This window comes from Papio anubis, chromosome 7 (genome assembly GCF_008728515.1).
Source record: "Papio anubis isolate 15944 chromosome 7, Panubis1.0, whole genome shotgun sequence".
In the NCBI taxonomy this organism is placed as follows: Eukaryota; Metazoa; Chordata; class Mammalia; order Primates; family Cercopithecidae; genus Papio; species Papio anubis.
In genome coordinates, this window is record NC_044982.1 from 72,853,280 (window position 1) to 72,880,227 (window position 26,948).

At 38.7% G+C, this 26,948-nt stretch overlaps 1 protein-coding gene across 1 annotated transcript in view; it reads right to left on the reverse strand.

Moving 5' to 3' along the window:
* Positions 1 to 26,948, reverse strand: part of NPAS3 (neuronal PAS domain protein 3) — an 861,019-nt gene that overhangs the window by 116,871 nt on the left and 717,200 nt on the right. The window contains 1 exon segment of the mRNA XM_017961099.2: positions 10,796 to 10,970. Coding sequence (XP_017816588.2) covers positions 10,796 to 10,970 — 175 coding nt within the window.

The window sequence follows — 26,948 nt, forward strand, 5'->3', positions numbered from 1 at the left end:
GTAATTTTCAAAATTTTCCAAATTTTATTACCCGTTGATTTTAAAAAAGTGACAGTGGACAGACAGCATCATCAATTCCAATCATGTGTGAAAGCTTAAGACCTCCATAGTTTCTAGAGCCTTAATAATTAGCTCCTGGCTAAAGACCGACCACAGGCATATTTCTTTTTCTAAATGTTATCTTAATTCCAAATCATCATTTCTTCCTTTGCAAGGCCTCTCAAAAACGTTTCTTCTCAAGGTCTACTCACTCACTTCTGGATTATAGAAATAATCTCTTAAATGACTTTTGTTTTTCGTTTCTGGTCTCCTCTGTTCAACCCATCCTGTACATTTTTATGAAAATAAATGAGCCAGTATCAAGTCCAGTGAACATAAGTTTCCTGTGTTATAGGGAAGACTACTCAAATAGAACTGCCTGGGAAGGATGGCAAGCATCCCTAGCTGGTGGTCTCAGGTGCAGGGCTTGGACAGCGGTTCTAGATGGGCTATTCAGAAGCACACTGGAGGAAGGGTTAAGTATGGGGGCTCTGGTGCCAGCCTGCATGGATTCAAATTCTATCTGTATGACTTTTACAATTAAAAAAAACTGTTCTTTTCTTAGGCCCCTCATCTGTAAAATGGGAAAAATCATAACATCTTCAATAGTGTTTTGTGAGAAATAAATGAGGTGATGAAAATAATGGGCTTAGCAAAGTACCTGACATGGGCAAGTAGTCAATGAGTAACGGCAATCGCGTTGACTAACGGATTCAGGAATTCTCGGGCACTCGTAAAATATGATCTTCAAAGAAGGTTCCTTTAAAACTTTTTTTTTGTATTTATAACTAATAAAATAATGTTTTCATTGGGTCACTGCTCTCTTCAATGAGTCATACTCAGAACTTAGCACATGGATCTTAGATTCTTTACCCTGGCACCCCAGCTCCTCCCTGATCTGGGTCCATTCTGGATAAGCATGCACCTTTGCCTCAGTGAGGAAGACAGAGCTCCTTCCTGCCTCCCAAATGCAGCATGCTCACTCCCACTGTGCTACTGGGATGAGTCTCCTGGGAGATAATCTCTACGTTTTTGCTCTTAGGTTGGTTTTCATGCAGGCCATGTAGGTCATCCCCCCTCATCAAGGCCAGCCTGCAATCATTGAGCTGCTCCCTGATTTCTTTAAAATATTTATGCCACAATTGAGGACAGCAGAACTATCTCCTTTCTTCCCTAGTTGTCAACTACGGATAACTCTTCTATAATAATAATCCATTTCCTAATGGTAGGTGTCACATCTACCTCTCCTGTTCTCTATAAGCACACAGCAAAGTGCTTACAATAAAAACATGGCCTGAGTTCAAACCCTGGGTCCCGTGTCTGCTCTGGTGTGGGAGCAAATTCTTTACCATCTCTAACCTTGGTGTAGGGCCATTTTGAAAAATAAATTACTTATAAATGCTCGCTGCTGTAATCGGAACATAGAGGTAAAAGATAATGAAAACTATTACTATATCATTAATGTTATCAGAATATTTGCAACAAATTATACCTTGAGTAGACAAAGCTGAAAGCATCAGTACTGTTTTCCAAAGTTAGAATTTCCTGAATTTCAGTTAGTCAGGTCTGCCCTATATAAATGGAAGGGAGGCTGTTTGGGGTACTTCTTACTCAGGACACTCCTGCAGAGCCAGAAAAAGCAACAGGCAGAGGAACTAGTATTTCTGTGAACCCATCATGCAGCAGATGCAGTGTTAGGCAATTTTTAGGCTAATTAAACAAATGAACAAAAACAAACTCTTGATAACGTCCATCAGTCGCTTATAATCGTGGTTTTGATATGTTTGGGCACGTCAAAGCAATGTGTTCCCAAAGAAGCAATATTTCTAGGCTACTAATTTTAGGGTTGAAGTTTTAAGCCTCAGATAGCTCTGCCAAGACTGCTGGCCGCGGTGGTGTGTGCTATGATGCTATCCTACTTACGCACCATAGTGTCCTGATCCTCATTACCATGCTCCCGCATTGTGTTACTCATCTGTCCCCCTCACATGATGGTCAGCTCCTGGGAGGTGGGGAGCCTCGTCATCGTTTCCTTGGTGTTTTGTATGTCTGACACCTGGTGGACATTCAATCAATGGTGGTTGAATAATCTACACAATCCCCGTTAGCAAGTGGGCCTGAATCTTGAATGAAAATTCATTCTAGTTAATAACAACTAGAGAAAAGATATGAGTTCTTCCCTCAAGCTAATTCTTCTGCTAATAGAAGATGGGCAGTGTTTCCCATGGGTCCCAAGAAACCATGATTGTGTTTCATGAGCAGATCGATCCCTCCAGCGGGATATGTCCACCTCCTGATGCACACCATTCCTCTGTTCTGCCTGCTCTTTTTCATCTCACACCTGCCTTGGAAGACTGGCTCTGAAAGACAGAGCCTGGAGAAACTGCACGGAATCTGGCCCAGTGTTGGCCAACACAGAGCAGAGGCCAAGTGTACATGGGTGATGTTGGCTATGATCCTGGCTGGGGGGGCATATGGCTGATGCAGACCAAGTGACTTAGGGTTGAACTGTGCCTATAATGTGTTCAGATGGTACTTACTGATCACTGTGGTATGTGTTTAAATGGAAGAATGAGAGCAAAGGGGGTGCGGTGGCTTATGCCTATAATCCCAGCACTTTGGGAGGCCAAGGCGGGCAGATCACCTGAGGTCAGGAGTTCAAGACCAGCCTGGCTAACATGGTGAAACCCCATCTCTAATCAGCCAGGTGTGGTGGTATGCATCTATAGTCCTAGCTATTTGGGAGGCTGAGGCAGGAGAATCACTTGGGCCTGGGAGGCAGAGGTTGCAGTGAACCAAGATTGCACCACTGTACTCCAGCCTGGCAGACAGAGAAAGACTCCATCTCAAAAAAAAAAAAAAAAAAAAAAAATACATAGATTATTTTAGTTCTAAGTAAGAGACTGTGTTTAAAAAAAAAAACAAAAAAAAACAGCACAATGAAATATGTGCATAAGAGGATAGTTAGGTTTCTCTCTGAACTTCAGAATCCCCTTGGAGAAAATTCCTCTGGTTCAATTCCTACCAGGGACCTATCTTCTTTCTCCATCTAGTTCCTAGGCTTCCCACCTGCTGCAACCCTAATACTGTACCCTTTCCTCTAATCTTGGCCATGAAACTAACCTGTGAAGCTTGGGGCGAGCCACTTAGAATTTCCATCACTTTTTCCTCCAGCTGTAAGACAAGGATAACACACTGACCTGCCTCAGAGGGATGTGGTGTGAATTAACTCCTGTAATTAGTGGTTTCTGTGCTCTGCATACACCAAGAGGATATGAATGCCAACCATTATCACAGTGGCCTGGGTAAGCGTTGTTGCTAAAGCTATACTTGGGAATAACTGTTGGCAAAGAGCTGACAACTGGAAGTTGCAAACTTTACACAGAAGCAATATTTCCAGTATTTTCCCCAAGCAATCATGAGTAAATTGCTCACTAGGGGTGGAAATGGTTTCCAGCCAGTTCTGCCTCTTCTGATCTGCGCACCCGGCAAAGCTCAGTCAATGCCAGGTAACTGATCCTTCGTAAGTCTGCTGTTTAGTGCAGATGAAGAATTCAGAATGGTATAATTTGGACAGGGATGAGATTTCTGTGCAGTGGTATATATTAAAAGCAAATAACTTGTACTTTGTTCAAGGCAAGAGCTATAGAAATAGAATTTATAATTTTTAATTATCCAATGACAAAGACGGCCACCTTTTTTTTTTTTGAAATGAGGAAAAACAGGTCATAATTAACAGCTTGTCTTGGGTTTCCTTTTAGAAACCTGAAAAATATATCCCTATCACTATTGGCAAAGAGAAGTCAAAATTGTGACCTAGAAAGCTATATGGAAAAACTGTTAAAAATAATGGGTTTAAAAAATTGATTTCCTAAACCTTCAATAGAAGATTTGGAAAAAGAATGCTGCATATAAACTGAGAGAACCTACTGTATATTTTGATAAGAGGCCTGTGCTTCTACTATTGAACAAAACATTTGCTACCCTTAATTTATATAAAAGCTGTATTTTGTTTTCTAAGTTGTAACCACTGTGATTTAAATTTTGAAAGAGAAAGTTAGTTTCAGAATGGCATGCAGAACTGTGCCAAGATCCAACATCTTTTCTGGGAACAAAAGGGAGGCTGCCCTTCTGTAGCTAGTTGCGTCATCAACACGTGGGTCAAGGAATTAGGTCCCAATGGATTCCTGGGGTTGCAGCTGTGCCTTCTGGGAACTGGCCTAGAAGGGTGGAGCTCAGCTATTGGGCCAGGAGAATCTGGTGGGAAGGAGAGATTTTACTTTATTTCTCTTTAGCTCCCTCAGGCAAGATTCTAGAAGTACAGTTTGCTTTGCAAATGTTCTCATTTTACACACAAGTACACCAAAGTGTGAACACACACAAATTAAGGTGATAAGTATGCCTAGGTCTTGCATACCAGAAAAAAGCAATGGAGAATATTTTTCCCTTCTGTGGCAGTTCCAGGGGATCTTGTTTAGCTTAGCTGGGGATAAAGGTGACATTTAAAAATAGCCTACTTTGCTCATGAAAAAATGGTACTGCATCAAGGTGGCTTTTTTGAGGCAAAAGAATCATTCTAGGTTTGGCAAGGCAGTCCTTGTAAGAGCACTGGCTTGCTTTTGGAGTGCACCCATCATCTTCATTTCAGGATTGGCAAGAAGGTAAGTTCTTAATGATGACATAGTTAAGAAACATAGATAATTTTGGATAAAAGTTGTGTTTATGCCTGAATGATGATCTCTTTGGGTTACACAAAAGGATTAGTAGTGAGGCTGCCTTCTGACTACTAGATTTGCCACGTACAGGCACACCTGGGTATTAACAGAAGTCAGACCGATTTGGGGGAATCGTGAACTTGTCCCAATCATTGCTACAGCACCAGTAGGGATGCATTTTAAATCAATCCATCAGAGATCACTATGGTACTTTATCTGATGGATTTATCTTTGCCTATAGTATACGAATATGGAAAGAAATTAAATGTGTGTTTACAGTTTGATAAACATTCATCATAAATTACACATTTTAATTTCATTTATTAGTTGGGGACTATGGAAAGGAGGAATTTCACTGCATACAAACTGCCATTCAGATTGAAGGATTAGCAATGTCCTGAAAAGGTAACACTAATTGAACAAAATCCATTTCTATCTTAAGTTAGTCCCCACACTGTTTGTATTCAGAATTTTGGAGAGGCAAAAGTAGCATATTGCTCTTCCTACTGACTACACTCTTTGTCACTTACCCTTCCAATAGCTCCAACTCTGTCATCAAGTATAAATCTAGTGTGAATGAACTTTCTATCATTTGACACTTTGTATGAATGCTGTACTCACCATGTGAATTTTGAGCTCTATTTATGTATAAAAGAACTTGGTCTGATCTTTTAGTAAGTATTAGCATGCTGAGCAGTCTTCATGATATTATCTCACCATAAAATGACTCCAAAAATCTCAGTTATTAATGGGATTAATGGTGATAACATAATTCCAGAAAGTTGCTACTCTATATGTAGATATATTGGCAATAAAAATCAGTCACTGTATGCCTTTCCCCAGTAGGGGATCTCTCACTTTTCCCTGATTTTTAAAGGCTTCAGATCAATAACTAGAGTGACATTATTAACAGCTCCCTCAACACCTTGGCCAGCGCTAATATTAAATCCATTACACCTTCTGTTTGACATTTGCAGTACAGCAGAAAGTGCTGTAGATACAGTCACATTGTCTAGGGACTGGGGTTGGATGTGGGGTTAGTAAGATGGTTTCCCTTGCCTAACTTCTAAATTCAGTTCATTGATAGAAATCTTGACCCAATACATAAAACCCCTCCACAACAATATACCAGATGGTAAATAATTCAGCCATACAAGTACAAGTGTATCTCATATCCAAGCAGTTTTTAAATACAAAACATTGATCCTCAGATAAATTTTTACATTCTTTATGGTCATTCCTAAACATTTGTTCATCTAATTATACCACTTACTGTGAAAATCATCTAATGATGTCAGAGGAATTGAGCTCCTGTTTCTGTAGAATCAGGAATAGATACCAACTTACCACAGCACAGAGGCATAAGTTGAAACTGAAGATTATTTCCATTCAGGCAAGTATTCTACTGTTTCCATTTTGCTGGCCTTTAAAACATTCGGAACATAGTGTAGGTATAATAGCATAAAGCTCATACTACTATAATGATGATCCTAATGCCACAACACAGGTTAGATTCTGCCTGAAAATTTAGACAAAACATGATAACCCATATTTGAGACAACCAGTGGGTTAGCCATGCAGCTGTAGTTATTCATCATCCAAAGTACTGCCTCATGCATGTTCCTAAATTGTCTAAATCCTGGTACAGTATTGATTTTCCCTTCTATGAGCTCACATCCACTCAAAAAGCCACAAGAGCCCATTGCCCTGGTTGAGTTCTCTCTGAAGCAGGATCCAGGTATGTTCTTCCTGACAGGGGTCCTACAGAAGAAACTGATCACTAGCTGATGGCAAGCAAACCACTGGAGACAGAAAGGGAATTTTATCTTAGAGAAACGTGAAAATGAAAAAGCTAGTTACCAGGAGCATATACATTATAATCTTAATTTAGAAAGAAATACAGAAAACCCCACCAAACACACAACAAATGTACACACATACACAGGAACAGAAACAAAATCTAGGAGGGTACGTAGTGCATATATATGAATAATGGTTATTTCTAGATGGTGGTGGTCTTTACTCCTTTTTCTCTGAATTCTCTGAATTTTTTGCAGTGGGCCTGAATTAATTTTATAATTGGAAAAAATAAAGCTGTTTACTAAGAAGGAAGAAGGAGTAAAACACAACAATTTTACAGCCTAATATAGGGAATATTACTATTTGCCTTCAACACAGGAAGAGTTTTAAAGTTCCTCCAGGATTTTTTAAGAGAGCTGCTTTTCTGTTTACTAAGCATTTAAAAGGTATGGCACTGAAATTTATGAAAAAGATGAGGATAATACTCATAACCCCAAGATGGCAGAATCATTAGGAGTAATCATGAAAAGGCACAAGCAGATCCACAAAAAGAAAACCCTCCAAATGCCATTTGTCAGAGGTTCTGTGCTTCTCATGCTGCAGGAGCCTGCAGGACAGCAAAGGGCAGTCTCTTCCAAAATGTTCCAATCAACCCCTAAATAGGCACGCTCGGACTTTATAACATTTTAAACAACGCCACTCATTTATCTTTTGCCTGACTTAAGATTTCTCTGAGATAATACATTGACTAAACTATTAAGAAATGTGCATACATATAAAATATTTATTTGGGTTTGCTGTACAGTCAACGGATCTTTTTTTTCTCCTCCATTATCCTGAGCCTGAGTCAGGACAAGACAATCTCAGGGCTGGCAGTTCAAAGAAACAGAATTCCTATTGTGGCATAGTATCACTGCCTCTTAGGCCGGTTTAGTCACTTATTTCCTTTATTATAATGCCAAATGTTATTTAGAGTTCAGTCATTTGGTGATGCTGTGCTGAACACATCAGGGCTTCTGAAAAATTCCATACCTAATAGTCCTTTCATTTTCATAATAACCATATATCAATATCCCTTTTCCAACTAAATTACACCACTATTTTAAAAAGAATCTGTGTTTTATCAGAGTTTAAGAGATTATGATGCAATGAACGACAGTCTTCAAAAATGTTCCTTCATGTTATTAAGAATTAGGAAATCTTGTTAAAATTCTTTCAGCTTTTAAGAAACATAAGCAGCTTTGTGATGTAGTGCCTGACATGAACTTTTAAAGTAATTCCCTTGGAGCGATCATCTGCATTAGTGAAGATATTTCATTCAAGGTAGCACCCTACACTGCTTTTCAGTATTTGAGCAGTCAATCTAATTGCTTTTTTAAGCCAAAGGTAGAAAATAACCAACACTGCAGACTTTGAAGGTTAAGGTAGCTTAATGTTCTCTACTGGTGAGAGTCACATTCCCCATCAAGGAAGAGAGCCTCTTTCTTATGCGAGTGTAGCTAATGAGCCCAAGTTAAGTGATGTGGAAGGCAGAGTTTTCAATCTCACTAGCAAGGATGACTAAAGGAAGGCTGGTGAGGGAAACCTAAGTAAATTTATAGTGTTTTTCAATCACACTTCAATGTTAAATGATAGAGTAACTTTAAAGGAGAGAGTTAACAGTTGAAGGAGATATATATTCTCCTATAATCTAGAAGTAATAATCTGTAAGAACTGTGTTCTACTAGTGTACCTAGGGTTATTTTATGCTTGCTAGGGCTTCATAGAAGGCATGGGATTTATGAGAGTTCTTATATTGACATATTTATTTGGGCTTGCTGTTGTATTTAGACTCTAGCCTAGGATACTCTAGCAGAACTGGTTTACAGGCTCTGGATTTGTTTTTCCTCCCAAAGTCTCACTGTCAACATGCATTTGGGGAGACATCAAGCTCAGTATGAATTGACAGGATGATCTAGCTTCTGAGAAGACCAAACTTAACCTTAGGCTGCATTAAGAGAAGCATAGTAGCCTATCCTGAGAAAGGTGACAGTTCCTCTGCTTTGCACTAATCAGAATATATCTAGAGGGCTGTGCTATTCTCTTCACCATAGTTTTACAGGGTTCCCTACAAACGGAAGTACAGCCAGGGCAGGATGACTAGGATGGTGAGGCTCTTAGGAACATGCCATTGAATAAGGGTTGTGGAATTAGCACTGTTTGACCTGGAAAGGAGAAGAATGGCAGGAGGAAGGGGGGATCTGATGTGTCTGACTTCACATATATGAGAAGCTATGATAGGGAAGAAGGAGTAAATCAGAAATGTGGTCCCAGAGGGCAGACCTTGGATCAGTGGGAAGTTGCAGCGAAGTAGCTTTGGGATCCCTGTCAGGAATAACTATGAGAACTACTCAACAAGGGAGTGGGCAGCCTTGCAAGTTCATGAGCTTCCTATCGGGGCAGGATCTAGCAGAGACTGGAAAGGTTACCTGCTGGTTTTGCTGTAGAGAGTTGGCTGCGTATGTTGGAGGTTGGATAAAAGGATCATGAAGATCCTTACAAACTTGAGCATTTGTGATTCAAGGAAACAAACTTTTCTAAGACCTTTCCTCATACAAAGGCTTAAAACTTAAATTCTGTCATGCTGTGTGTTTGAGTCATGAGGAAGAGGTTCTCCAATCCAACATCAGGATGAAAGAGTAGAAAACCATTTGCATGTGCTGTTTCTCAAATATGCCCAGATAGGAATATTCTATTGACTATAAAACAGTCCCAATTATCTCACTGACATATCTGCCCAGTAAAGTCAGTGAGTTATGGTATAAGAATATATCACTTCCCCACCTGAACAAAAATATTTTCATTTTTAAAAGGTAAAGAATAATCTTAAATATTCTCTTTTCTCACGTGTGGGGCTCACTGGAGAAGGATGATCACCAATGCTAAGAATAATGAATGCCCTAGAAACTACAGTTAACTTCACTGAGGAAAATGGATTAAATACTTCCAAGAGTCAAATTTTTTTTTTTTTCCTTCTGTGTGAGAAAACATTGTGATTACTTCTAGGCAGGCCAAATAATTTTCTTGGAAGTACGATGAGTTATTTTAATGTTAATCTTAACATAGGTTTTTCTATTTTTCTTGCTAATAAAATGCTTTTGTATTACGAATCTATTTTAAAACAACAGATCAAGTAAAGTACAAGCATCTTTGAAGAGTGAAAAAATAATTTTCCAAGTAAGTAAATACAACTTTGCACTTCAAATCAGGCCTTGATTCATTAAAAAATCTTAAACTTCTCATGAGAAAAATTAACATTTAAACCACTGCTGCTTGGCCAAGCACTCCACCACACAAGAATATGAAATATCTCCTCTAAAAAAGTACAAAAAGGACAAAACCACAAATGTGGAACTTCAATTAATTTAAAGCCCCAATCAGCAAAGAATAAATCCTTCGCAGATCTAATTACCAGCGCTCTCGGAAGACCCAGGCCGACCAGCCAATCTTCCCCGTGTTTGAACAGCTTGATGAACTAGGGGACTGATGGATATCAAGTCATTTTGTTTAATTTATAAATGGATTTTCCCCTAATACTTAAATTATCATCAGTACAACACAATGAAAATGGGAACATTCTGAATGCAAAGTCTATAAGAGTCCTGGAAGGAATCCCAATGAGGAATGTCACCTCTGTTCATTCCTCTATACAATTGATCTAATTAAATACTGAGGGTAGAAAGGCAGTTTAAAATGTAGCCATTTCTGTTTTCTTTTTAGCCTTAATTTATCGTTCACATCTTTCAAGTACCTTCTGATGCTTAAAAAAAAATAAAGAAACCAAGATTTCTGCAAGTCCCTAATACTTTTAATTCTCCACAAGCTAATATTTGGAATTCCTCTGCCATAGATTTTGCTGAATAATAAATAAATGCATTACATTTAGCCATGGTAACAATAAAATGAAGAGGGTATTCCAAATCGGAAGCTTTTCCCTCTAGTAATTTGAAAGAGAAACTAAAGGAACTAGTACCTTCTACATGTATTGTTCAACTGAAATTAGATCTCTGGATTATACTTATTAAAATGTCTCCTTATTTTCAAATCTCTTCCTTATTTAATTACTGCATGGGACTGGAAGCTGCATGGAATTGTTAAGTACCCTTAGACCTATTTATAGTCTCTTCACATGGGTAACTTGAGCACACTCATTTGGCAAAGGTCCTGCCCACCAACCCACACATTGGGTTTGCAATTCCCACCTGGCTCGGGGGTCTCCGACTGAGAGGAGGAAGATGCTGAGCTGGCTCCATCCTCAGCAGTGCCCTGCGACAGGAGACCCCGCCCAGGGGGGAGCTTCATGCCCAGCTGCTCAGCCATCTCCACGTGGTCTCCGGGGTGGACATAGTCAAAGACACTGCTGCCTGTCAGCTCCACCTAGAGGGGGAGAGAAAGGGTAGAAAGGAAAGGCATTATATAGGCTTCTCCATTTTCAAATTCAACACAGTGATTCAGATTCTGAGTAGAAAAGAAAATACATCCAGGTCCCAGAAACAATCCTGGTTCTGTCTTCATCTTCAAATACTTAAGGATTCTTGAGGTGAAAGAGAAAGATGTTTTCACATGTATTTATTTAGCAATTGTTAGGCTCAGTTTTTTTTTTCCTTACACGTTGTTGTTTGCATAAAGCCAAAACATTCTGTGAAATGTGGACGAGTCTGCCTTGTATTCAACTGTTTTATCCACGCATCATCAAATACTTGCATGTTTGGTGTCAACCAGATGATTGACTGAATTCTACAGTTTTCTTATTGAGAAGTTTGAGTTTTGGATAGGAACAGCTATAGAAACAGCCAGAGATAGCAGTCGAGTATTTTCCTTAAAATACACAGATTTCCAAGATGTGTTTTTATACATATCATCTGATTTCCATGTAAATTTAAATGTAAGGAGGGCTGCTTACAAATATATGCAAAGGCATAATGTTTTCATTAAAAATTACTCATTAGCTCTATAATCGTATGAGGGATTTTCCATATAAAAGAGGTCAGCTGGGGTCTGAAGCAGCCATATTTTTTTTTTTTCTGCTGCAATCAGCTTGTTTTGCCTTCAATCTAAAAAGGATACATAGTACCAATCTCCTTGAGGGCTTTTTAAAAAAATGTTTTATTTTGTGTACTCTTTGAATCAGGCTAACTCTAAAGGCAGAGAATGAATATCAAATATCAGAACTGTTTCAGCCTGAAATAGAGGCACTGAGTATTTTAATGCTGTCAGGCATGACCCCTGCATCTGGGTCATGCGCCGCCTGAGGGGGCAGAAATTGCTGGTAAGGACTGGCCTTACCTCTGTACTCCTCTAATGCTCTAAGTTTTATCTCCTAAGAATAGTGGTAATGCTCCAAACATACAACAGGGAGAGATGTGTCAGCAACAGGACAAGCAAAAGCTCTTTCCCAGGTCACTAATGGGTTTCCCGGTCCTCTGGAGTGCAATGGTTTCAGGCCAGCTATGACATACCATGGAAGCTGCCAGAGCTTCAGACTGTCACAAGTTTCTTGGTGGATATTTACCTAGAACCCCTGCCTACCTCATTTCCCTTTCCAGGATAATTTCCAGCATCCCTCCAGATTCCACCTGCGTGCCTGCACCCTTTCATGCCAAGAAGGAAGACTGGCGGTGGAAAAACTGTCACAGAGAGTGTAATACTCAGAGCAATTCTTGTCCCCAGAACTCCAAGTCTCAGTAACATGATCACATCTACTCCCAGACTCCATTTGATTAACATCTTAACAGGCTGCAGATCTTCAACATCTACCAATTAACATAGGTAGAAGTCAGAAAAACAGGAGGCTAAATTCAGTTTGGTTAATAGCTATTCCTGAAAAAGGCTTGCATAACTTTTACGGAAAATGAGGTACTTTTCTCTTGCTATTAAATTGCACTCTCCTACTGTATCACCCAACCACTGACTATATCATTTTACGATCCCCATTTCCTCCATTTGGTATTGTTACAGAGCGTAAAGGGATTCACAGTGATCAGCTCTTACCCTCTGGGAGGGGGGGATTACATGGAAATAATCCCTTTAATGTGCGCCTTGCCTCTAAGCACTTCACACAGTAATAAATGGGTAAACTGACTTTGAGCAATTAAGAAATTAAATGAAACTAATAAAATGTGTGTTTTAATATTTCTTGATGGTTATTTTGTTTGGAGATTAGTGAATATGAGGAAGTCACTCTCGTTTTGCATGGAGTCCAATTGTAGCACTTTCATAAATATTTCTGTCACTTTTCTCCAACTGATTTTTTTCTTTAATACTTCAGTGTGCCTTTTGGCACCGACTATAGATTGTGATAGGATGACAACACAAATGGGAGATAAAATAGATTTTTTTTAGGGGAGCTGGTTATTGAATCTTCATGTAAACCAGTCTTATAGAGAGCAGAAACTGGCCACTCTCTCCACATCCTGATTTGCTTGGATGTGCAGATACTTCCTTCCCATAAAATAATGTCTGGAGTATGGCACATCTAGGGCAGGACTGAGTATCGATGTGCCACAGAGCACGAGGGCATGGTGAGGACTTTTTTTCCCTGTGGCCTCATGGGATTTCCCACCAACATACCTCCAACATACCTCAAAGCTTAATGATGAGGGCGAGGTGGGCACTGAGAGTTTGACATTAACATAGTGTTTATATGTATACTGTAGTTAAGGCCGCGCAGTGTGGAGGAAAGCCCCACTACTTGGAGTCATAACCTGACTTCAAGATCAGAATATTCCTCCTCAGCTGTGTGACTTTGGACAATTAGTTTAACCTCCCTGGGCTTCAGTTTCCTCTTCTAAAAGTGGCAGCATTGCTGCTCTGCAGGGCCCTAGGAGAACCACCCACATTGTATTCCACATGGATGCTTCCCTGGAGTTTTGTTTCTTGGGAATGGTGCAAGGCTGTGGCCCTGAGAGCTGGGAAGAAAACAAGACTTGGTTTACCTGCCTCTCAGCCTAATTTTGAAAATCCAGTGAAACTATGCAGAAGGAATCACTTTGTGAGAAATAAGCACCACAAACACGTCTTGTTGTTGTTGCTGTTTGGTGGATCAGGATGAATGACATGAAGAAATGTATATTATTGTGTACCTTTGTTTCCTCACTTTGGGACATCACTGTACAGCAGGGGTGATACATGCTTTCAGCCTTAATAACAATACTGGCAGTTACCTACTATGTGCAAAAAGTATTAATTTTTGTGCTTTGCTTTGATTAATCCTCATAACAATCTTTTGAACTGGTATGATCATGTCCCGTTTACAAAAGAACCTGAATACTGGAAAAGGGCAAGGGTGGAAACAGAATTTGGTTCAAAGCCCACTTGACCTATCACCCCTCAGGTAGTAGCACTGGCAGCCAGGGAGACCTCTGAATTCCCCTGTGATTCAGCTTGCTTTATTCAGGAAAGAACACTGAGCACCATGAAGGGAGGAGGCTGAGGGCAGGCAGACTGCCAATCCCCTGGAGCTGGAGATGTTTTCCCATGGAACTCTTGGGCCAAAACAAGGCACTAAAGGAGGTGTACTAAACCAAAATACAAGTAGGATTAGACAAAGGTCAACTTACATATGCACCTGAGTCGTCATCATCATTATCATCACATCTTACATGTATCCAACACTTTCAACATTTCTCATACTGCTTTGACTTCATTTCACTTAAATTTTAGAGCCAGAAGACACCTTAAAAACCATCTTTTAGCATCTCCTTACTTAATGGGAAAAAGCCCTACAGTTCTGAGAAGTTCAAATGCATGTTCAAGTTTACCCAGCTGTTTAGTGGTAGAAACAGGGCTGTGAGCCCAACTGTCTAATTCTCAGTCCACCACTTTTCCCACTAAACCCTTGTCTGATTTTTTTTTCTCTCTTATGGATACTCACCAGGTGAGACACACTAGAACTCATGTTTCCTGCCACTAAATTCTGTCCCTCAAAATAGACTACAGACAGCAAGACGGAGAATTTTTTGCTTGATGAACAGACATTACTTCATGTTAGCTTCAGGTTGGAAAAACAAATAGAGCTCCAATCCAATGCTAATTAGGTACCTTTAAATCTTCAGTTACCACCTCTTCCAAAACATGTGCCTGCTGAGAACTAGGACTAGTCTGTTATATTTAGTAGCTATATTACAAATGTTTTGTTGAATGAATAAAGAATTGATATTTACGCCTGAAAAAAATTTTCTTTTACTTGTACTTGATTTGGAAAAGTTTAAGTCGGTTCTTTTATGTTACTATAATGGCATTGTAATGATAACATTATTTACTCCTTAAAATGTATTATAATATAGCATCATAATATATTTATTCACATTAAGTCCTTGAGCTTAACTGAGGATGGGATTGTATGAGTGCCAGGAAGGGACAGGTTTTAAGAAACTCTTTAAGAGAATAGTGTCCATCTTTCATAATCCACTTGTTTCCAATCTATGGCAAAACTCTGTTTAACTGGTTAGTTTCCAGTGTTCACACCCTTATGTCCTCAGGATCTGATCTGTAACATAGTTCCATTAAAAAATTAGTATTCGTTCTTAACTCTCCCTTCAAATCACCAGTAGTAGAAATTTAGAGAAATTTCATTTTATGTTAATTATTGGTCCTATTCTCAATCCTTAATTATGATCTAATGGAAAAGTAGAGCTTTCCCCCTCCAATAATGTGTTCTTCTGATTAGTGCAAATGGCATTCTAAGGCAACTGTGAGAACTTCAAAAATCCATGTTCTGTTTATGAAACTCAAGATAACAGACCCATTGATCTTTGAACTGTTTCTCTAGCAGAAGAAGAAGGAAGCATGACTGTTTCGAACTTCACCCACTTGGTCTAACTTTACTCCAGCTGAATAACTCTAGAAGAGAACTTACTCTCTCACGTTGCTTAGTGTACTACAAAACAGCTGAGAATGCATCAGGGGCAGCAGATAGGCAACAAGTAATAAATAATCACATCCAGAAACAGCATTTTGTTTAAACTCTTTTTTTCCTGCCTTTTGCCCAGTGTTACCATAGATTCCTCCAGGACAAGCCATAGTCACTTGTGCCATCCAGCATATCCTATAGTCAAGCTAAACCACATAGCCTTTGTCAAATTTATTTCACATTCTGTTAGCTTGCATGTAATTTGCACACTAGACACAGCTGATTTGGTAACTCTGAAGTTTCCTGGAAAAAAATGTAAATATATTATACAGTGGTTTGAGTTGACTTTTCCATGTCAGGTCACTGTACCCTGCTGGTAGATAGGATGGGGGACTAATTTGTCTTTTCATACATCAAGCAAGCATGTCAATAGCCTTTGCTTGGCCCCCTGGAGTGAGCAATACTTTTTAACTAGAGTGATGTACTAACAGTGCAACTCATTGAATTCAGTGCTTCTTTGATTGAAGGGGTTTGGTGCAGATGAGGAGTAGGCAGTGATCTTGTAAGTTATCTCCATATTGGAACAACTTAAGAGAATACTTTGATAAAGAAAGGCCATACATCTGTTTTCAAGATATTTCTTTCTTTTAGACTATTTCAGTCTTAGGAACAATACAAAGTTGATTTTTATCAACAGAAAGGGTCATTTAAAACCTATTTAAGGTAGAATGTCATAAACCTTTTGTAAGGCTGCTATTAAAAAATACTTTGAGGGCATTGAGGTTACTGCAGGGGCTCTTAGTCAACCTCTTTCTCAGGAGTCCTTTTGCATCCAGGCTCCACTCCCTTAGGGAATGCTAGCAATATCTGAATAAAAGGCCATTCCTGAGAGAGGACTCTGTCTGTGGTAAGTGGCCCAGAAACTAAACTCCCAGGTGAGGCTTTCAGATCTACCCAAGAGACCCTGACATCCCGGTTAGAAAATCCAGCCCCAGGATGAGGTGGAAGTTCTATCTCGCCACAGCAGGTCAGGATTTGTATTTTTTTTTTGGGGGGGGGTCACATTTATATTATTGAAGGATAATAAAGTGATAAGAGAATAAAATATAATAAGATATGATAGCTTGATTAGCATAGGTTTTCTTTGGATTTACTGGTATCTTAATGCCATCTTCATAACTTCCTACATGTTGCAGAATTCCACTGAATATTTATGAACTGTTTTGACAGCAACTTGATGTTCTTTACTGCTCTGTCTCATTCTATGTATTTGCTGACTTATCTGAAGAAAAACGCATAAAAGCATTGGGTCTGTTACAGAAATACGTGTATAAATTAGTAGAACAAGAAGAAAAGTTCTATATCAGAACAATGAGATAGAATGAAAAATCCTTCCAGTGTCATCAAATAAGAACACGAATCCACTCTCTTTCTACAGATATGTTAACAGAGGCTTCCCTTAGAAGAATTTTAGCTAAAAGATACCACATCATGTGTTTATTTTATCTTCAAAAATAAACATTTTGACTCCCATGGGAATCCATGAAGTACGTTTTTTTGTTTTACATACATTTTTCTATCACCCCTGGCGTGCCTGACTTGAGAATTCCAACAGCAGCACCCAAAGAGACACTGCATATGGGAGGCTGAGGCAGGAGAATTGCTTGAGCCCAGGAGGCAGAGGTTGCAGTGAGCTGAGATCACGACATTGCACTTCGGCCTGGGCGACAAGAGTGAGACTGCGTTTCAAAAAAACAAAAACAAAAACAACCCCCAAAAAACACCAAAAACAAGAAATACTGCATAACCAGGTCTGAACTTTAAGACATGCCAGGAGATAATTCCAGGGGATCAGTGGATCTCCTAGTTCTCAGAGAAGAAAAAGAAAAAAGCAGACTGTTGGGGAAATAGAGTCAAAGAGGAACTAAAGAACAAACTGCAGCTACTAATTGAGACGGGCACAGTTATTTGGAAGTCAGCACGTTTAAATACTTCTGGAAATAGTCTGTGTATAAAACAGATCCACAAACTCTTTGAAGGTCTCCCCCATTTTTGTTCTAAGAATAAATTATACGCTGTATTTAATTCTTTCTTGTAATCTTAGATCAGGTATACCTCCATCACACCATACTATGGAAGCAGTGGTTTTAGAACAGTATTGATGTATCAATATCCCTTTTCTTTTCCTTAAGAGACATCAGTTAAAAGAAGAACCTACAGAATGCCTTAATACTGTGGGGATATTACATCACAGGAATGAGCCCAGGGATTTGTGAAAGTGACTAAATCAAGAAATTTTAAAACCTTGTTTTACAAGGTTCCTATAGTTTTAAATTTTTCAAGTGTCTGTAGGGGAGAAAAGGCCAACTTTTTAGTATTTATCACAGTGCTGAGAAGGAAAAAGGATGCCGTTAGAGGTTACATCATAGCAAAAAGTGAAACGATGCCAAGAAAGAAACATTAACAATCTTAAAAGTAACTGAAGTCAGTCTCTTTTTTTCTGAAGATCAAATGAATAGTAAGATGTCACTTTCAAAGCTTCTTCATTACCTTGGTGATAAGGACACCAACCAACATAAAATACTTGATATTGGCATAGTTAATCCATTATCCTCAAATTTTACATGTTTCAGTATGTGTCATTTAAAGCTGGATATGTGTTGAGATGTGTGTTATGCATAGCCAGACTTCAGTATCAATACATCTCAATTTTTGTTATTCTCATAATGAATTTTGTCCTTCTTTGATTACATGAACAAGAAAGAGTGGAAAATGCTTGTAAGATTGAAACTGAAATATTTCCCTGATTCTGAACAGCCATTTTATTTTGAGACAGGGTCTCGCCCTGTCACCCAGGTTGGAGTGCAGTGGCATGATCTCAGCTCTCTGCAACCTCCGCCTCCTAGGCTCAAGCGATCCTCCAGTCTCAGCCTCTGGAGTAGTTAGTTGGGATTATAGGTATGAGCTACTGTGCCTGGCTAATTTTTTTGTATTTTTAGTAGAGACGGGGTTTTGCCATGTTGGCCATGCTGGTCTCAAACTGCTGGCCTCAAGTGATCAGCCTGCCTCAACCTCCCAAAGTGCTGGGATTACAGGCATGAGCCAGCTCGCCAGCCCAGCTCTTATATTTTAAGGAAAGGTAACTGGATTAGGAAAACTATAATAATTCTGGGGATGATTTTTCTATTTATGTTTTGAAAGCTACAAAGTAATTTTACTCTGGTCATGGTAAAATAATGTGGTTTATATGACTAAAACCTTAGATATGCTTAATGCACCCATATAACAATTACACACCCAAATAATAATAAATAATAAAATGCACAAATCATACAATTAGTCATTCCTGAGTGTTTTCAAAGGGGCTACTGTATAGTGGAAGATCAGCAACAGCGCTTCCCACCAGGAGTTGAGTCACAATGTTTAACTGATACTGTTGGGTGAAAAAAACAACAGCAAAATCAGAAAGATTTAACAAAGATAATTTGTTTGTACACCTCAAAAACTCTTTTTAAGAGAAAGCAAAACCAAAGGAGGATCTTGCTTGGACTGGAGCATCATGTCAATGCTGTTGCTGCTGTATTTGAAACAACTGGCTCTCCTTCTCCATGTCCCCATGAGGGGTCTTTAAAAATCTTATCTAATGGGTTGATAGGTGCAGTAAACCACCATGGCACATGTTTACCTCTGTAACCTGCACATCCTGCACATGTACCCCAGAACCTAAAAAAAACCTTCGAAAACCACAAAGTATACTAAAATATTTCAGCCACTGTAGAATATGGGTGGTCAGCCCATGTTAAGAAATTATTTGGGGAGTTCAATAGGAGAACAAGAAGGAACAAAATTCTTCATGCCATGATTAATCACTGACCCTCCCGAATACCATGTGGGCACCATGGCCATGGTGTGTAATTTATTTCTAGTGAATTACCATAAGAAAAAGGCCTAATATACTGCTATTTTTATTTTGGCTATTGTAACTACTAACTGTGGTAGTGTTTGAGGTTATCTTCTATGAAAGCAAGTCAATACCCTGAACACTCTCTAGGTGCTATTTTAAAGGAATAAGTAAAATTCACAACTGTTTAATAACAGACTGAGTTAGTCTCGGATAGAGAATGTAAATAGAACTGGCAAGTAGAAAAAATGGGTCAAAAGAAATGACTCATTCCAGAGGCTAAAAGCCTGCCTGTATATCTTAGGGTATTTTGAGAGGACTATGGTGGTGGTGAGGGAGCAAACCCTTTTGAGAACCTGATAGGTTCTATGTCTTGTCTCACCAGACAATGCTGTAATCACACACATGTAATCTGGCGTTTTATTTCAGGAGTTTCAGGCACCTTTGCTGTTTATCCAGGAATAGTCTCTAGAGCTGTACTGCCCAATATGGAAGGCACGAGTCAGGTGTTGCTACTGAGCGCTTGGAATGTGGCTGCTCTGATTTGTAATATGCTATAAGTATACATTAACACCAGGTTTTAAAGACTTTGTACAAAAATATAAAGAATGCAAACCATCATATGTTTTATATTGATTGCATGCTAAAATAATATTTTAGATACGTGAAACTGAATAAAATAGCAAATCATTAAAATTCTTCTCACTTGTTTTTACTTTTTAAAATGTGGCTACTAGGAAAATTTAAAATTACCCATGTGGGTTTGCAATATGTTTCTGTTGAACAGTGATGATCTAGAAGCAAGAATTCTTGGAGTAGAACATGAAAATGACATGAAAGGGAAGAGGTATAAGATAGTAAAAGATAACAGAAATAAAGAAATGCCCAAGGAATAAAAGAACTGAAATAGTGCATTTAATTAGTCAATCACATATTTATTGATCATTTACTCTCTCTGTAACACACTGTATTTGGGATTTTAGGAATTACAAGAAACATTACAACTCAGCACCTGCCCCCAAGTAGCTTACAGTCCACTTTGGAGAGAGAAGAAAAACACATACAAAGTCAAATAACATGAGAAAAATATATGACAACAAACACAATGTAGTAGACGATTAATTTTTGACATGAGTACTGTAGATCACTGCCTCTCAAATTTCTCCAGATTCTTTAGAATTTCCTTAAAATGCAGCATGGACTCCCAGAGATTCTGGCTCCAGAGATCTGGGGTAGGGGCCAACATCCTGCATTTAGGAAGCTCCTGGGTGATGCTGAACCTGCTAGTTCACGATTCACACATTGAGTAGCACTAGTCTGTCTGCGCCCAGACGTGGTTGTGAACCAAAAGTATCTGGGACAGCAACTCCCATTCTGACTCCTCACAGAAAAGAATGAGAAAGGACAGGTGGCTTGGACGAAAAGATGGGAGCAATCCAGGACACAACAGGGTTTTAACTGCACTGGAGCTTATAAGAGCAGGGGTGGTATATTACACTGTTCTTGGATTAGGCCTAGGATGTTGGGGAAGCATTAGGCAGAGGTTCAATAAACACTAAGTGATTGATTTAGGCCCTAAAGAGATAGATCCATGCTAGTGTTCATTAACCGTTTTCCCCTTCCTTTTAAAATACTAAAGAACAGGTTCAAGTAATCATTTATAGGAACTGTCATATCTCATTTTTCTTCTCAGGTTGGTACCTCAAGGACAATTGTCTCATTGTAGACACAGGCCTAGATAATTGGCACACTTTGAGCGAACTTCTTGTCCTACATATTTAAGCCCTGGACCCATGATTTTTATCTCATTTGTTCCTGTATATGCCACACTGGAATGATCTCAGTTTATGGTGAATGATTTTTTTTTTTTTTCCCCCAATAGGTGAACACAAAACCTATGGTGTATTTTGGAATTTTAATTAATTAATTAGAGACAGGATTTGCTCTGTTAACCACACTTTGGAATCTCTTTTTTTTTTTTTGAAGTTTAATTCTGAAGAATTTATTTTGTAAGTCTTTTTAAGCAGTGGGTTTGAGTGTTAACTTTAAAAAAAACCTTTAAAATGATTTTTAAAATTTTTTGTTGCTACAGAGTAAATGTATATATTCATGGGGTGCACGTGATGTTTTGCTACAGGCATGCAATGTGAAATGAGCATATCACAGAGAATGGGGTTGCAATTCCCTCAAGCATTTATCCTCTGAGTTACAAACAATGCAATTACTGAATCTCACCTTTTATGGAAAAGATCTGTTCAAAGTCATCATGTTTTTTCTTTGTTTTTTTAAATTATACTTTAAGTTCTGGGATACATGTGCAGAACATGCAGGTTTGTTACAAAGGTATACACATACCATGGTGGTTTGCTGCATCCATCAACATGTCATCTACATTAGGTATTTCTCCTAATGCTATCCTTCCCCTAGCCTCCCACCAGCTGGCTGTCCCGGGTGTGTGATGTTCCCCTCCCTGTGTCCATGTGTTTTCATTGTTCAACTCCCACTTATGAGTGAGAATATGTGGTATTTGGTTTTCCGTTCCTGTGTTAGTTTGCTGAGAATGATGGTTTCCAGCTTCATCCATGTCCCTGCAAAGGACATGAACTCATCATTTTTATGGCTGCATAGTATTCTGTGGTGTATATGTGCCACATTTTCTTTATCCAGCCTATCATTGATGGGCATTTGGGTCAGTTCCAAGTCTTTGCTGTTGTGAATAGTGCCGCAGTAAACATATGTGTGCATGTCTTTATAGTAGAATGATTTATAATCCTTTGGTTATATCTCCAGTAATGGGATGGCTGGGTCAAATGTTATTTCTGGTTCTAGATCCTTGAGGAATCGCCACACTGTCTTCCACAATGGTAGAACTAGTTTATACTCCCACCAACAGAGTAAAAGTGTTCCTATTGCTCCACATCCTCACTAGGATCTGTTGTTTCCTGACGTTTTAATAATCGCTATTCTATCTGGTGTGAGATGGTATCTCATTGTGGTTTTGATTTGCATTTTTCTAATGACCAGTGATGTTGAGCCTTTCTTCATATGTTTGTTGGCTGCATACATGTCTTCTTTTGAGAAGTGTCTGTTCATAGCCTTTGCCCATTTTTTAATGGGTTTTTTTTTTCTTGTAAATTTGTTTGAGTTCCTTGTAGATTCTGGATATTAGCTCTTTGTCAGATGAACCGATTGTAAAAATTGTCTCCCATTCTGTAGGTTGCCTGTTCACTCTGATGGTAGTTTATTTTGCTGTGTGGAAGCTCTTTAGTTTAATTGGACCCCATTTGTCAATTTTGGCTTTGTTGCCATTGCTTTTGGTGTTTTAGTCATGAAGTCTTTGCTCATGCCTATGTCCTGAATGGTATTGCCTAGGTTTTCTTCTAGGGTTTCTATGCTTTTAGGTCTTACATTTAAGTCTTTATTCCATCTTGAGTTAATTTTTGTATAAGGTGTAAGGAAGGGGTCCAGTTTCAGTTTTCTGCATATGGCTAGCCAGTTTTCTCAACACCATTTATTAAATAGGGAATCCTTTCCCCATTACTTGCTTTTGTCAGGTTTGTCAAAGATCAGATGGTTGTAGATATGCAGCATTATTTCTGAGGCCACTGTTCTGTTCCATTGATCTCTATATCTGTTTTGGTACCAGTACCATGCTGTTTTGGTTACTGTAGCCTTGTAGTATAGTTTGAAGTCAGGTGGCATGATGTCTCCAGCTTTGTTCTTTTTGCTTAGGATTGTCTTGGCTATATGGGCTCTTTTTTTGGGATAGAGACATGAAAAACCCTTCAAAAAATAAATGAATGCAGGAGCTTGTTTTTCCTTGAAAAGATTAACAAAATAGACCACTAGCCAGACTAATAAAGAAGAAAAGAGAGAAGAATCAAATAGATGCAATAAAAAATGTAAAGGGGATATCACCACTGATCCCACAGAAATACAAACTACCATCAGAAAATACTACAAACACTTGACCGGGTGCGGTCGATCAAGCCTGTAATCCCAGCACTTTGGGAGGCCGAGACGGGTGGATCACGAGGTCAGGAGATCGAGACCATCCTGGCTAACATGGTGAAACCCCGTCTCTACTAAAAAATACAAAAAACTAGCCGGGCGAGGTGGCGGGCGCTTGTAGTTCCAGCTACTCGGGAGGCTGAGGCAGGAGAATGGCATAAACCCAGGAGGCAGAGCTTGCAGTGAGCTGAGATCTGGCCACTGCACCCCAGCCTGGGCGACAGAGCCAGACTCCGTCTCAAAAAAAAAACCATAAAATACTACAAACACTTCTATGCAAATAAACTGGAAAATGTAGAAGAAATGGTTAAATTCCTGGACACATACACCCTCCCAAGACTAAACCAGGAAGAAGTAGAATCCCTGAATAGACCAATAACAAGTTCTGAAATTGAGGCAGTAATTAATAGCCTACTAACCAAAAAAAAAAAAAAAAACAAAAAACAAAACAAAACCCAGGACCAGATGGATTCACAGCCGAATTTTACCAGAGGAACAAAGAGGAGCCCGTACCATTCCTTCTGAAACTATTCCAAACAACAGAAAAAGAGGGGACTTCTCCCTAACTCATCTTGATACCAAAACCTGGCAGAGACACAACAACAAAAGAAAATTTCAGGCCAATATCTCTGATGAACATCAATATGAAAATGCTCAATAAAGTACTGGCAAACCGAATCCGGCGGCACATCAAAAAGCTTATCCACCACGATCAAGTTGGCTTTATCCCTGGGATGCAAGGCTGGTTCAACATACACAAATCAATAAATATAATCCATCACATAAACAGAACCAATGACAAAAACCTCATCTCAATAGATAAAGGTATTCGATAAAATTCAATACCCCTTCCTGCTAAAAATTCTCAATAAACTAGGTATTGATGGAAGTATCTCAAAATAATAAGAGCTATTTATGACAAACCCACAGTCAATATCACACTGAATGGGCAAAAGCTGGAAGCATTCCCTTTGAAAACTGGCACAAGACAAGGATGCCTTCTTTCCTGTTCAACATAGTATTGGAAGTTCTGGCCAGGGCAATCAGGCAACAGAAAGAAATAACAGGTATTCAAATAGGAAGAGAGGAAGTCAAATTGTCTGTCTGCAGATGACATGACTGTATATTTAGAAACCCCACTCAGGAGGCTGAGGCAGGAGAATGGCGTGAACCCAGGAGGCGGAGCTTGCAGTGAGCTGAGATCGCACCACTGCACTCCAGCCTGCATGGAAAAAAAAAAAAAAAAAAAAGAAAGAAAAGAAAAAAAAAAGAAAACCCCATCATCTCAGCCCCAAATCTCCTCAAGCTGATAAGCGACTTCAGCAAAGTCTCAGGATACAAAATAAATGTGCAAAAATTACAAGAATTCTTATACACCAATAATAGACAAACAAAGACCAAAATCATGAGTGAACTCCCATTCACAACTGCTACAAATAGAATAAAATACCTAGGAATACAACCTACAAGGGATGTGAAAGGCCTCTTCAAGGACAACTACAAACCACTGCTCAAGGAAATAAGAGAGGACACAAGCAAATGGAAAAACATTCTATGCTCATGGATAGGAAGAATCAATATTGTGAAAATGGCCATACTGCCCAAAATAATTTATAGATTCAATGCTATCCCCATCAAGCTACCATTGACTTTCTTCACAGAATTAGAAAAAACTACTTTAACTTTCATATGGAACCACACTTTGGAATTTTTAATCTAGCTTCTTTCTTCTCCCAGTAGGGTTGTTGTCTTTTTACTCAACCACAAGTCCAACAATAGTGGTGCTAACCAACTTTTCTTCCTAGGGCAGGTAGAAAGAGCTCAAGGTGAAGAGTATTTCAATAATGCTCTTTTAATTGGGCAACCACAAAACCTCAACCTGTGTGATCTACTATCCCAACACCAAATACCTTGTCTAACTGCGCATTTCCATGCCGTCTAGATACGTTGGTATGGCTTAGTAACTGAAAGACTCTTTCAAAGTTTTGCTTTAGGTTGTGAACCAACAGCCAGCTACCAAAAACCTTGCTTCTGTAAGATAGCACTGGTACATTGGAAATCAGCCAGAAAAATCAAAATCACCTATAGGGTTGTGCCTTCTGAATTTAATTAAATTTACCAATTCATTTTTACGAGCTTTACATGTGGTTATCAAAACCTTCCAGTTTTACCAAACCCCTTCAGTTTTGCTTTAAAAGCCAACAGAAGAGCAAAAATGCATTGGTTGAGAAAGGTCCCTGGGAGTGGGTGGGAAGAGAGGGGTGAAAACTTATCAAAAGTAAAATTGGATTAAGAGTCAATCAAAATCCAACTGTGAATTTATCATTTCAATGAATTTCAATGAATGGTTTAAAATCTGTTTGAAATCTATTTGAAAATGAATATGTAATAATATAGACATATCTCCTTTTCAAAGCCAGTATTGTCAGATGTATTCTGAGCATTATAATTCATGAACAGAGTAGATGACTATTTGAAAAGTATTAAAATGAGCTGACTTTTCAATACAAGTGTCTTCACAATAAGTTTTCCTATTCTGGGCAATTCAGAAATGTAGACAATTGTGGTAGAAAAATAATATGTATTGTAATATTCATTGTACAGTAGTAGTGTAGTAAGTGGCAATTCTGGACATTACAAGAGACACAAGGATTATTTTCTGTGATTGCACAGAGAATACTTGGATTTCTTGTGAAGCTTTTGCATTGGAAATGAGATTCATCAGTCTGAACGGGGCAGGGTTAGAGCCCTTAGCAACATGCTTATTTTGTAGAAGGTCACTCAATAATAACTTCCTCTGCCCTCCAAGCTTATTAAGACTGACTGGCATATATTAATGAAAACACCTGATTCTCCAACCATAAAACCCAGACAAAGACTTTATTTTAATATTAAGGAAGGAACCCTTAATTAGCAGGGTTTCAAAAATGTCAGCTTCTTCTATTAGCTGTTCTGGTCCATCAAAGCCATAATCCCTACTGTCAAATTTCATCACATGATAGACAGTTTGCCGGCTGTCTTTTTTTTTTTTTTTTCCTTTTACTGATCATACTGACTGAAGCTTTTTTTTTAAAAAAAAATTATTTTGCCATCACATTTAACAACACATTGTGTATTTTCTTGTTATTCTCTTTATATTACTCTTCGCTTTCAAAGACTCTTAACACATGTCAGCTAAAAAGGTGGGGGAAACACTGAAGAAACATAAGTATTACATGTGAATACATATGCATTCTTAGGCGTATAATTAAGGACTCTTGGAAGACCTGGGCTTGCTGGTATTGATTGCTTTCGAGAGTATGTAAATGTGCTGTCCGAAAACAGAGACAAATAAAAGAGTCTCATAGATGATTTCCCATTTTTGATGTGTCAAGGAGAAGGGGAAGAATTCGGCAGAAGAACCCGGGATATTTTAAGATAAACATTAATTACTATTAACCATCAGTGTACCTGCCTGTTGCAAGGAATTCATTAGAGCGTCTATGGCTTTGCATTGCCCTCCAGAAACAAGATAAAATGACGGCATCTAGCAGGACAGAATAAATACATAGCTCTTAAAGTTATTTCTGTTTTTAATCTGATTCAAAACATT